General features: G+C 25.0%; 2 protein-coding genes across 2 annotated transcripts; one reads left to right on the top strand and one right to left on the bottom strand.

Moving 5' to 3' along the window:
• On the top strand, window positions 1-2,745 carry LOC114124731 (CCR4-NOT transcription complex subunit 11). Its single transcript, XM_050197634.1, has 9 exons — window positions 1-221; window positions 298-389; window positions 772-920; window positions 989-1,260; window positions 1,319-1,442; window positions 1,511-1,720; window positions 1,797-1,936; window positions 2,003-2,168; window positions 2,322-2,745. The coding sequence occupies exons 1-9, from the start codon at window positions 184-186 to the stop codon at window positions 2,523-2,525; spliced, it is 1,395 nt and encodes a 464-aa protein (XP_050053591.1). The 5' UTR covers window positions 1-183; the 3' UTR covers window positions 2,526-2,745.
• A 136-nt stretch (window positions 2,746-2,881) lies between these two features.
• LOC114124735 (calaxin-like) lies at window positions 2,882-8,016 on the bottom strand. Its single transcript, XM_050197638.1, has 5 exons — window positions 7,768-8,016; window positions 5,875-6,048; window positions 4,581-4,698; window positions 4,262-4,515; window positions 2,882-4,148 (listed from the first exon to the last, which is right to left on the bottom strand). Exons 1-5 carry the CDS (start codon window positions 7,875-7,877, stop codon window positions 3,920-3,922), a joined length of 885 nt encoding a protein of 294 aa, XP_050053595.1. The 5' UTR covers window positions 7,878-8,016; the 3' UTR covers window positions 2,882-3,919.
• Window positions 8,017-12,524: the final 4,508 nt, after the last annotated feature.

Below are 12,524 nucleotides of genomic sequence, written 5' to 3'. Positions count from 1 at the left end.
ACTGTTTATTTAAAACTAATAATTGCAAATTATTATTTTCTTTTTCATTAAAATTACAATTTATCAGTCTAATTTATTTATTTTATTTATGTAAGATACAACAGAATTTTACTGTGAAATATTCTTAAGTATCTTTATTGAATAAATAAGCATAGTTTAGCTACCATTATTCATACCTACAGAATGTATCTCTCTGTTAACCAATTATCTACTCTTATGAGGTATAAACTACATTTATAATATTAACTTTTAACATTAATTGTATTTAATTTCATAATAAATTACTTGTTCCCACAGTATACTCAGTGAAGAAACTGTTGAAAATCAAACACTTGAGTATCTAGTTTCACAACTACACCAATTTTTCAAACGAGAAGATAATTTTAAAGGTAAATGATAAAACTTAATATAATACTCTCAATATTTTAGTAAAAATACATAATTAAGATGATAATAATCGTACAAATTTAACTTACACATTTTTACTTAAAATGTAATAATGTATGTAGGTAATTTATGTTCTTATGTTAATAATGTATTAATATTATTATAATATCTTTCATTACAATCCTAGGGAATAATAAACATAAATTTATATCTTACTATATTTATCTTGTAGAATTATATTTATTAAAATTTAAGAGGTAATCCTTATTACCATTAATACATATTTAAAATTAATAGTTAACCACTCTATAGACAATATTTTAATATTTATTTTATTTTTATTCATCTTAATTTATTAAATATAATATATATTATTCACTTTAGTTGGCTGTACTTTACTTATGCTGATTCAACATTCTGATTTCTTATTGAATCAAACCCAAAAATTTGCTGCTATAATATTATGTTATGAACTATACCGAAATGAACCGATAGCAACTAATCCTTTAGCACCTATTTTTATGCATCTCTTGGTAAGATATAATTTTGTATGTAACTATGTTAATGATAAACATTAATATTTACTACATTTTATTTACAGCATAAAAAAGTTGGAAAAAATGAATATGTTGGTGATTTGCCGGTTTTAACTATGCCTGTTAAAATATTTCTTTCTAATTTAATAATGTCTCAAAATTCTAAAGAGTTATTACGAAAATCTGCTAAACAAGTATTAACAGCTCGCAGTGATCCCAGTAAACCTGTAGTAAATACAGCAACAATTCTCAATACAATTAAAGAGCGTCGAAAAAATCTTCCACGAACAGCAAAAAGTTCCCTTCCAGTTATCATACCTGATCCTCAAAAAACTGAGTAAGATATTAAACTATAAAACTGTTATAGTTATTAAATTTGTATTTTTATGTTATAGATCAAAAGAAGGAGCAAAACAAGTTTTAGAAATGTTAATAAGTGGACCAAAATCATATGTTTCACACAATTTTAAACCAGAAATGATGCGACTTGTACCACCATTGTATGTGTGCAAAGAAGAAGTAAGAACTAAATAATGAATTATTAAATAAATCATTTTTGTTATTACTGTGATTGGATATTTTTGTAGATGGTATGGATGAACATGAGTAGTCGATCAAATCACCAAATTATGTATGATAAAACAATGTGTGTATCTACCAGTGCTGCTACCGAAGCACGAGAACTTATGACTAAAGCTCTTAAAACACCTTTAACCTTACAGCAACAACAGCATCTTTTAGCTGAACTTGGAAATGATCCAAAACTAGTTTATCATATTGGTCTTACACCTTGTAAAGTAAGCCGGGTTACTTACCATGTATTAATGCTTATATGATCAATAATAATTTTTTTTTTGCATTTTAATTTTGTAGTTACCAGATTTAGTTGAAAATAACCCTCTAATAGCTATTGAAGTATTACTAAAACTAATGCAATCACATTGCATTACTGATTACTTTTCCGTCTTAGTTAATATGGAAATGTCTTTGCACTCAATGGAAGTGGTTAATCGGTATGTCATCATCATCATCATTATTATTATTATTATTATTTAATAAGTTTATGTATTATTCAATAGATTAACTACTACTGTAGAACTTCCAACTGAATTTGTACATCTATACATATCAAATTGTATTGTAGCATGTGAAACTATTAAGGATCAATATATGCAAAACCGATTAGTTCGTTTAGTATGTGTTTTCCTGCAATCTCTCATTAGAAACAAAATAATCAATGTGCAGGTAACAACTCATTTGTAAATAAATAATTTTTTTTATTGTTTTCTATGTTTAGTATGTTTTATTAATTTTAAAAGTTTTAATAAACTTTTAAGTGAATTATTATAATTGTTTAATTAGTAAAGAATTTTCAAAAATTACTTTTATTTCTTTTAGGAATTATTTATTGAAGTCCAAGCATTTTGTATTGATTTCATTCAAATTCGGGAAGCATCAGCTCTATTTCGTCTATTAAAACAACTAGAAACAGGAGATACTTGTAGTATTGGTAACATAGCTGCTGCTGCTGGTATTACACCTAGTACAATTGCTGCTGCTAAAGATAAGGATAAAGAAAAAATTGTGCCAAAAGAAAAATAGTTTTTATGTGGGTTGTTAATTGGATTAAAATAACATCTAATAAAAAATTACTATTAATTTTACTTTTATCATTAGTGAGACTGTAAAGTGAAAATATAAGTGTAATAATTAATTATAATATATTTTATATTTAAACTTTTGCTAGTTCATAATTATTGCATTTTTAAAATATATTTGTATGTATATCAAATTAATAAAACAATAATTGTACATCAAAACATTATATAGTTATATTATTTATTGTATTTTTTTAATGAAAAATATTATAAATAATTAGATGCAAAAAGAAATATTTTTAATTTATATTTCTGTTTGATTCATAGTATATATTGATTAATGTTAATTCAATATTTTGTAGGCTAAAAATAAACAAAAATACCAAATTTAAATAATTTTAACTGGAAATTTTCTTCATGTAGATAATTTATTTCATATTCATACATAATACGAATACAATTTTTTAATAACAATGTAAATTTTATTGTGTTGAGAAATTAGTAATTTGTAACATATTTTTCTAACCAAGAATACACAACTGTATGTAATAGCTTATCCATATTATATTAATTATTTTTAAGTAAATCTTCATTTAGTAAAGAAAATAATTTATATTATTATTGTACTATTCCATAATTATCTATAATATTGATACAGAATCTGTTGTATTCTGAAATTAGCAATAATAGTGAACAATATAATTTATATACTTTTTATTTAAGTTGAGTCAATATATTTAGCTTATATTTTACTTTGGTAGTAATAAGATTAATTGATTTTATATCATGCAATAAAAAATAATGATCTAAGTGATTTAAAATATAAAATCAATAAAAATATAATAAATCATTTTTTAAATTTCACTAGATTTATTTAACATAACCCAAATATATATACATTATTTTATATAAAACATAGGACCTATTTTGTTATAGTTGATTTCATTTATATTTTATATGTGTATATTTTTGTTATGCATATTTAAATTGTGAGTACAGATAAAATACATTTTAAATGAGTATGTATTTAAATAAATTATATGTATAAAGATTAAAGGATTATAATAATTTAGATTTTTATGTAAAGCTTTTCCTAAGAAAATGTATTTCTTGAGACTAAAAATGTATTTAACATCCTTTGATCACTTGAAAAAAAAGATGTATGTTAGTATGTTGCACTTCTTATTTAATGCATTTTTATCGTCTAGTATAGATTTTGATAATTTCATGTAACTTAGTCTACGTTATTTAATAAGTAATAACTAATAAAATTATTTTGATTATAATATAAATTTTAAATAAAATATCTCATAATAATAATGTATGGAACGAGATTTCTAAATAATTCCATTGTTCTGCTGGTTACTTATTAAAGTCATATCAATTATCAATTAATATTTACTGCACACTGTTAATTGAGTTTAAAAAGTTCTCTGAAATTTCTCTAGAAGGTAAACATTGTCCAAAAGCTTCAAGCAGTAATGATTGTTTGATGACCGACGTAGAAAAATCTTCAAACGAAAGTTTTGTATCATTGTCACAATCCATTTTGCGCAGTACAATGTCGACAAGTTCTCTTACACCTTCATCTGGATCCTCGTCCTGCGGATGTTTGACCAAACAGTTCCTGAAACGCGAAATACTGTTATTTATTAACTTATGAATATAGTACCTGTGTAACATTTTAACTATGTGTCTATGTTTAGGTATTATTAATAATATACAGCCGGATTATTAAACCTTAATAAACTGAATATCTCTTCTTTCGTTATAAATCCATCATTATTTAGGTCATATATTGTGAACGTATATTTAATTCGTTCGTCTTGAGTGCCTTTTAGCAACACCGACAACCCAGTTATCCATTCATCTTCGTGTATGACACCGTCATTTCGTTGATCAAAAAAACAAAATATGCGATCTGTTAAGATCTCCTCGGTTGTAATTCCGAATTCGTTTTGCAGGAATTCTCTGAACATTAACCTGTCAAAACCCTACATAAAAACTAAATTATAAATGAGAAAAAATATAAATAACATATGTATGTATGGCAAATAACCTGCGTTGGAATCGTTATTAAAGCAACCGAACTCATTGCTGCTACCGAAGATGTTGATTCAGCGCCATAAATAGCGACAAGTTTTTTGAATAGCTTGCATAATCCAACGATTTCTTTCCTAAAATGTTACAAATAATTGTATAAAGTACAAAAATGTCACAGTTTAAGTATCTACTAGCTGATCCCGTTAAAAATTCCAAACTTTGACTCTTTTATGATTAAGTAAGCAGTATATTCAGAGCCGTGTCAAGTATAATTCAACGCCCCGGGGCAAAATTTCATTTTGGGCCATAGGTAGCATATTAATCGCAAATACAGGCGCCTCCTTACTTTTACAAAATTAAGGCGCCCGAGGGCAATTGCCCCCTTTGTCCCCCCCCTTAACACGGCTCTGAGTATATTATCAGGTAGGCAATTCACTTGTGGTGGATTGTGGACCCCACTAGATGTGTCCGTAAGCTTATAATTTCTAACCCTTAAATTTCACAGTTATATCAATGTTTTTTTTTACTACGTTGATAAGATACAATAATGTGCAACTTCGTGGTTTTTATACAGTTGGTATAACAACCTGACTTATGTTTTGACACATTCATTACTTTATTATTACAACTAATTTTTATTAAAAACCAATAGCAACAATTTATAATCAACGCAGAGCCGAAGCTATTTGAGTTATTGAATTTAAATTTCGATGATAGATTAATATTATAATTTCACCGTGCATTAAGAAAGGATTTTAAAATTTTTTTATTTTAAAGGGTTGAAATTGGTAAAAATAAGTTTTATTTTATTTTAATTTAATTTTTTTATTTAAAAATAAATTATTTATAAATTGTTGCTATTGATTTTTAATAAAAATTATTTTTACGGCAAACTTTATACCTACTTCTTATAAGTTATAACTATTTAAATAATTTTATGATAGGTTAGGTTATTAATATATAAATAATTTTATCTTTTGATAGCTCATCTGCACACCGAGTACTTCATTAGAAAAAGAAATCATAAAAATCAGTCCAGTAGAACTTCAGATATAACTGTCATAAGAAATCGCCTCACATTCTAATAATATGATGTATAATAAAAAGATAAAGATTATTGCAGTTAAAAAAAAAAAATACAATTTAAGGGGATTATAGCTGAATAAAACTATAAGAAGGGTAGTTCATAATATGTTTGTAATAAATTGTAACATAGGTACTTATACATATTAAAAACAAATATAGATAGGTACAAGGTACATAATATATTGTATTTATACTTTATAAGAATTAAAACGAGGTATACTTACTTTGTAAATCTTGTTTGCTTAAATAAATTATCTACAAAGTTCGGAGGGATGATAGGTTTCACTTTTGACATTAACTTGGTTGAATTAAGTTCAGATAATTGCTTGCGTTTTGAATTTACTGTTTTTGCTGGTGGCCATTGTTTAGATCCTCTTGAAACTTTAGTTCCTGATTTCCTTTAGTTAACATTTCAATATGACTTAAAGTGCAAAATAATTTATACCCCCGGACCCCAGTATTTTCTCAAAAAATACATAATTCAATATATTTTGCATTATTTTTTAAGTAGAGGAAAACCGTATGGTAACTGGTAAGGTTTTCTGAACATTGAGGCATTGAGTCAAAAAAAAAAAAAAATGTATTGATGTTTATTTATCCATGACCGTATGTTTTATTGTTATTGACAAAAATTTACTTCAGTTCTAATAAATTCCCGCTAAAATTTCTATTATCATAAAATAGGTATGTATAATCACATTTTTTTCTTCATATTATAATTAAAAATGTTCATTCTTAATCTTGTTGGATTTGTATAAAAATCATTTTAAATTACGAAAAAATAAGTACAGATTATTTAATAATATAATTTCGAGTAATATTATTTTTATTTTTACCTACTTAATTACTGTTAATTTAAAGCCACTAACTGTGGGGCAAAAATGTATGCCAGTATGCAAGCTGTCTAGTGTCTACAATGATAATGAGTCAAAAATATAAATATTTATGAAAACTAAATAAATCAGTTAAACATGAAAATCTCTATAACAGTAGGTATTTAAAATAAATTTCTACTCCATATCCCCGCTCGCCGCTGCGTACGAACGCTCGCGATACTTGTATATTATAATAAGTCATAATTATTTTATAAAAAATAAATTATTTAACAATAATTTGTGTTATTAAACATTTTTTAATAAGGATATTGTGTATCACCGATTATATTTTTACTATTTAAGATCATAAAATTATCATACGGTATTGCTAAAAGGACCAAGACTAATACGGTTTTGCCCCAACTATGGGGAAAAATCGTATTTATAAGTAGGTACTTTCAAAATTTGGATTTTTTTTTAAGCTGATGTTAAAAATTTTTAAAAATGCTTAAATATTATTGAAGATAACAATATTTGTAATTTAATTACTCAATCCAATTTCAAATTCTTAAAATTTTGTAAGCTCTACAGTGCTTAGAAGTTAGTAGTACGTTTCTGCTCACCTTCCCCTAATTATGAAATTATAGGAAAATAATGTATACCTTATAATTTTTTATTAGAATCTTAAATAATCAAAAATTCATACTACTAGAGGTGGACTGATTGGACTGAATAGGGTGTGCTAAGGTGCTGTAGTATCCTGGACTGGTTGGTATACAATATACGTTATATTATAGGTCTACCGTCTACCTAATGCATAAAATTACATACGTTATTGTAATTATTTGTACCATTTAAAAAAATGATTATATTCTATAACTCTAAATGTTTGTGTCTATATTGGCTACTTCTACTAACTTACCTTTTAATTTGGTAAAATAGACGAACTAGCTTATTGGCTACTGCTAGTGCGTATTACGATAACAACGAAATATTTTTAAAACGAATTTCTCTACAATACAACGCATGAAACTAAACACCAATAATATACTTTAATATTGCACTTACGGCTTCGTACATCAAAAACTGTCACCAGCATTATTCAATTCATTTTGTTATTTACTAAAAACACGCTATTTTCGGCATATACGCCGTAAATATTATACAAATATATATATATAAATTACACATCACGCAATATAAAAAAGACATTGTTCGTATATAAAATATATTTTTTTTCATGCTTTCTATACACGTATACAAAGAGGCACACTAATATATAAAACTACCCGTAATACTTACAAGTTTGACTTTTTTGTCATTGCCTTTTGAGTTACAGCGTCCATTTTCAGTGCGCGTAAATAAGCCACATATATAAGTATAGGTACTAACAAACGATATTGATCAAACATTTTTTGTTCACACAATTGTCAATCACTTACATATACCTATCTGCTATCAACTATGATAGTTTGAACTATGAACTATGAATTGTATATTATAGTATTTATTAGTGATTACTGTATTTACTATTTACTAGCTTATAAACAATAAGATGTTTCAAAATATTAAAATTTAAAATACATGACACAACTATTCAAGAATGCAAATGACTGTTATGAATCATAAAATATAGCGATAACTAACATTTTATTTTAATACAATATTACAATGACAACATTTTAGCTAGCCCACATATTAAGCATCATAACATAATATTATTTAAAATTAGTATAATTACTTTAATTATTTAATAACAGTTTTTGCGCTTCAATCTATTTCTCTAATTTAAACTATTTATTTAAATTTTTACTAAAAAAAAAAAACAATTAAAAAACAATTTTCAAACCAATTTTATTTACAAAATTTATGAAATGTTGTTATTTTCTTTTAACCATATAAAATTGGCAATTTCAGAGTTAAGTAAGGTTAGGATTCAAAAATATGTTTTAAAGTTTAAACTGATTCATGATGATTGTAATTATTATTACTAATGTTACTAATTTATATTGTACTAAAATGCACTTATTAGTTATATTCACAGCTACAATAGCTAGTAAATAAGTAACTAGTAAATAATAATGAATAATAATCAAAATTCAATAGTCAATCCTATATGTTATGATTTATGAATAATTGGTTGCTACTTTGCTAGATTTTGAATTCCCTAAGCCGGGACATCAGATGACTTTTTTTATGCACCTTCGCTTGTGTATAGCATATTTAGCGACAGATAAAATTAAAACCATGCTGATTAGATTTAGTAATATAGGATAATCATATTACAATGATATTTTTTCTCTTAAATAAAAGGTTTTTTAAGACCTGAAGCTGCTACAAGCAATTCTCTATATCTTTCCCTATTAAATGCCTGGTCAATTGACACATTTATTCTCAACATTTTGATATCATTATTTTCAGCATCTTTCCACTTTGTACGTGGTGTACCGTTGATCTTTTCATCTATATGATTTCAGTTAGTACTGTTTTTATGATATCTTCATACGTGACCAAACCATTCCATTCTCTTAAATTTTAAATATAATGAAATATTGGGTTCGTCTGACAGTAACAGTCTGCACGGTTCATCATTTTTCCTACTTTACAACGTTCTTAATTTGGTATCATATAAATTTGGCTGAAAATATTTATCTTTCTTTCGAATACTGCCTATCTGTTGTCATTACCTTTCGGCTTTCATTAAAAACCGCATGTTTCACGTACATAAGTAATTATAGGTCTTCGCCCTCAAATGTAGCTTGTATATAGCAAGGTTTTTGATATAAATGAATAATGATACAATGTATAATACATGGTGGGCCAATTTTTATTTGATAATTTTATTTATAAACTGGACTACATATACTTATAATATTATAAAGTAATATTTATTGATATATTTATGTATCAGATAAAACTCCTAGATATGAAACAGTTAATTTTATTTCACAAAAATATATATCTACAAATAACAATTATGTACCTATATACTTGTTCTTTGATACTATGCACACTAAAACACAATATTTATAATATTCAATTCTACGCCACACAGTATGTGTACGAGTATACAACTGTATCTATTTAATAGTGTGATAGTGTGAATCTAGTTTTACTCATTAGAACGTTCTCAGTTCTATTATAATTTTATAAGGTATAAGTACCTATTATACTTCTATTATATAAATTAAAATTTATTACTACTGTTACATTTTAGTATCTAATGAAATTATTCTTATCTTTGATATTATTCTTTAATGTTTTTGTGATTAAATAAATACAATATTAACGATGTATGTTGCTTCGTATTTTGTTTTCAAACGTTTTAATATTGTATTTTATTGTATTTAAAAATAAAAATCTAGTTCTCATTATTATACTTTATACATAACATTTATACTACATATAACATTGTGTATAGAGTGTATGTCTATATACGGATATAAAATGTAGTGCTTACCTATGTTATACAATATATTATCCCTTATTAATATGTCTACAACTGCTCTACCAGCATTTATTAATGAAACTTAATGAATCGTATAGCTTAGGTCATAGGGGTTTATTTATGAATTCTTTTAGAAGTTCACTTGTATACAAATAGTCTAAAAGGTTTTGAAATGTATTTTAGCTAATTTAATTTATTTATTATATTAATAATCTACTTCTAGTTATAAAATTATATTATAAGGGTCAAATTATTGGTGAATAAAAAAAAAAAAAAAAAATGTTATTTTAATTTAATAAACTTGCCAACATAATATTAGTTAACGTTGAAAATATTAGTGTCTACAGTAGAATTATTGTGTTTTGAATCAGTGTAATAAAATATTTACTATTTAGGTATAATACTCAGACCTCGAGATAATTATATCCGAAAGAATAGCAATGTGTTCTCCATTATTATTTGTTATATTTTATAAAAAAAAATATTATTATACGGGATTCTTTACAAATTAATTGGATATATACCACAGTTGTAGATATTATATTATTAGTTTATTATCTATATCTGTGGTATATATAATCTAAAAACCAGTGTCAGATGTTGAAAAACTTTATAGATATACGTATAGCTTAGATTCTAAGCCTTAGAAATTATAATTAACCAATAAATCCCTATAGATACATGGAATAAAAACGATTTCAGAGATTAAGTTATAGGTTGTATATAAGTACCTGGAAATCTATCCTTCAAAAAATCGTGAATGAACCGTGTTTCAGCATTTTGATATCATCTTTCCTAGCCCCTAGGGGTGTTTTTCGTTTTTACAAGATCAACATTCCGGGAATTCAACAAACCGAAAATGACGTACACTTTAAATTCCTTATATTATGCGTTTAATGTACAACTCACAACATCAAAAGATTTACCTTTTGTAATCTATGTGATGTACATATTTATTCTTTATCCAATGGCATGTTATTATTTATATTTATATCACAATAGTTGAATAGTGTCTGCTCAACAAAAAATTGAAAGAGACATAACGATATAATATAGGCTATACTATATAGTATATTATATTTATAAATTTATATAATTATATAAATATCAATGTTATCACATTTTTGATACTATACTATAGTAGGTACTACTATTATAGGAAATCTAGAAAAAAAAGCCCTATACCAACTAAATACATAATTATTCTTTTTTATTATGATTTATATAATATATTATATTATAATCATTACATTTTTCTATTCAACACACCTTAACATATCCATAATCTATTATAATATTATGCATCTAATTTATTATGCTAGGTAATATATTTATTTTATTAAAAGGTAACTATGAAATAAATTACATCTAAAATATGATACAAAACAATAACTTATTATATCACTGTTAAAAATCACAAAATATACAAGTACCTATTATGACATTATTTCGACTAGTTATGCTGTACACAAACACACAAAAAACACACATCATTGTAAAATCAATACATCCATCACTTTGTTCAGAATCTAAAATTACAGTTAAAAATCACAAAATATAAACCATAAATAAAAATATAGGTACATAATAAATAGTTCAATAAAAATAAAAATAAAATATACAATTACTTATAGCTACAAATTTTAAAAAGGTTTTAAGATAAAGTCAAATGACAATTATTTTTTCTGTTTTATACATTAATCTTTTATATTTCAAATGTATTATATTTATACCTATATAGTCTAAAATATTTGGTGTATTATTTTATTAAATATTATTATGAATTATGATATAAAAGTATATAAAAATTTAAAATTATAAAATGTACACTAGGTATAATAAAAAAGTGTTATGTATTTAGTAGGTACAGGGCTTTTTACCATTATATTACCATTATAGGTATACACAATAATAATAACAAAATGCATTTGATTGAAATTGAAAACGATCTCAATAGTCTTATAAAAGAAACGTTTGTTTTCGACACAAATACACAATGGTTCATTTGTTTTTAAATAAATCGAACGCAATTTATTATCTTATGAATACTTGGCAATTACTCGATAAACATTGAACACAGATGATAATCGTCAATCGTTGTGATTTGTCTTTCGTTCGATCGTTCAGACATAACAATATTAGAGTCGCGGATCTCACACATAGCACTCGTAGCAGAATAAAATTAATGTACCATTACAATATTGTCGTACATAACAATTATTATTATTCACAACAGGCAACAGTCCAAACATATAATAAAAATAAAATAAAAAATGTATAGTCATCGAAAAAACGTTTATTTCCGATGTGAGAAGAGTAAATACGAAATACCTATAATAAAAACAAATATATACAGCGTACGACTCCCATAATACTAACTACCTAATAACTATATGTGCACACTGCACAAATGTACAATACTTCAATATAGGTAGTACGAATAATAAAACGTTTTTAAAATATAAATTTATAAATTAAAAATCATTATTTTTATAAGTTAATGATATTATTATAAATTTATAAATAATAGTTACGAATAAACGAATTGTTTTATGAATATATGATCGAACAAATTAAAATGTACTATCACGTAGGTATCAGTATCCAATCG

Source organism: Aphis gossypii, chromosome 1 (assembly GCF_020184175.1).
Source record: "Aphis gossypii isolate Hap1 chromosome 1, ASM2018417v2, whole genome shotgun sequence".
NCBI classification, from domain to species: domain Eukaryota; kingdom Metazoa; phylum Arthropoda; class Insecta; order Hemiptera; family Aphididae; genus Aphis; species Aphis gossypii.
Note: the sequence above shows the minus strand (reverse complement) of the source record. Positions and strands in the feature narration are given on the sequence as shown.

What these genes read in the sequence shown, in the direction of transcription:
- LOC114124731 (XM_050197634.1), top strand. Translation starts at nt 184, where the DNA reads ATGTATCTCTCTGTTAACCAATTATCTACTCTTATGAG. An exon ending in CAATTATCTACTCTTATGAG is followed by an intron (nt 222 to 297) that starts GTATAAACTACA and finishes TTGTTCCCACAG; the next exon opens with TATACTCAGTGAAGAAACTG. An exon ending in ACAAAATAATCAATGTGCAG is followed by an intron (nt 2,169 to 2,321) that starts GTAACAACTCAT and finishes TATTTCTTTTAG; the next exon opens with GAATTATTTATTGAAGTCCA.
- LOC114124735 (XM_050197638.1), bottom strand. Translation starts at nt 7,877, where the DNA reads ATGTTTGATCAATATCGTTTGTTAGTACCTATACTTATATATGTGGCT. An exon ending in ATGACAAAAAAGTCAAACTT is followed by an intron (nt 6,049 to 7,767) that starts GTAAGTATTACG and finishes TGTTAACTAAAG; the next exon opens with GAAATCAGGAACTAAAGTTT. An exon ending in AAGCAAACAAGATTTACAAA is followed by an intron (nt 4,699 to 5,874) that starts GTAAGTATACCT and finishes GTAACATTTTAG; the next exon opens with GAAAGAAATCGTTGGATTAT.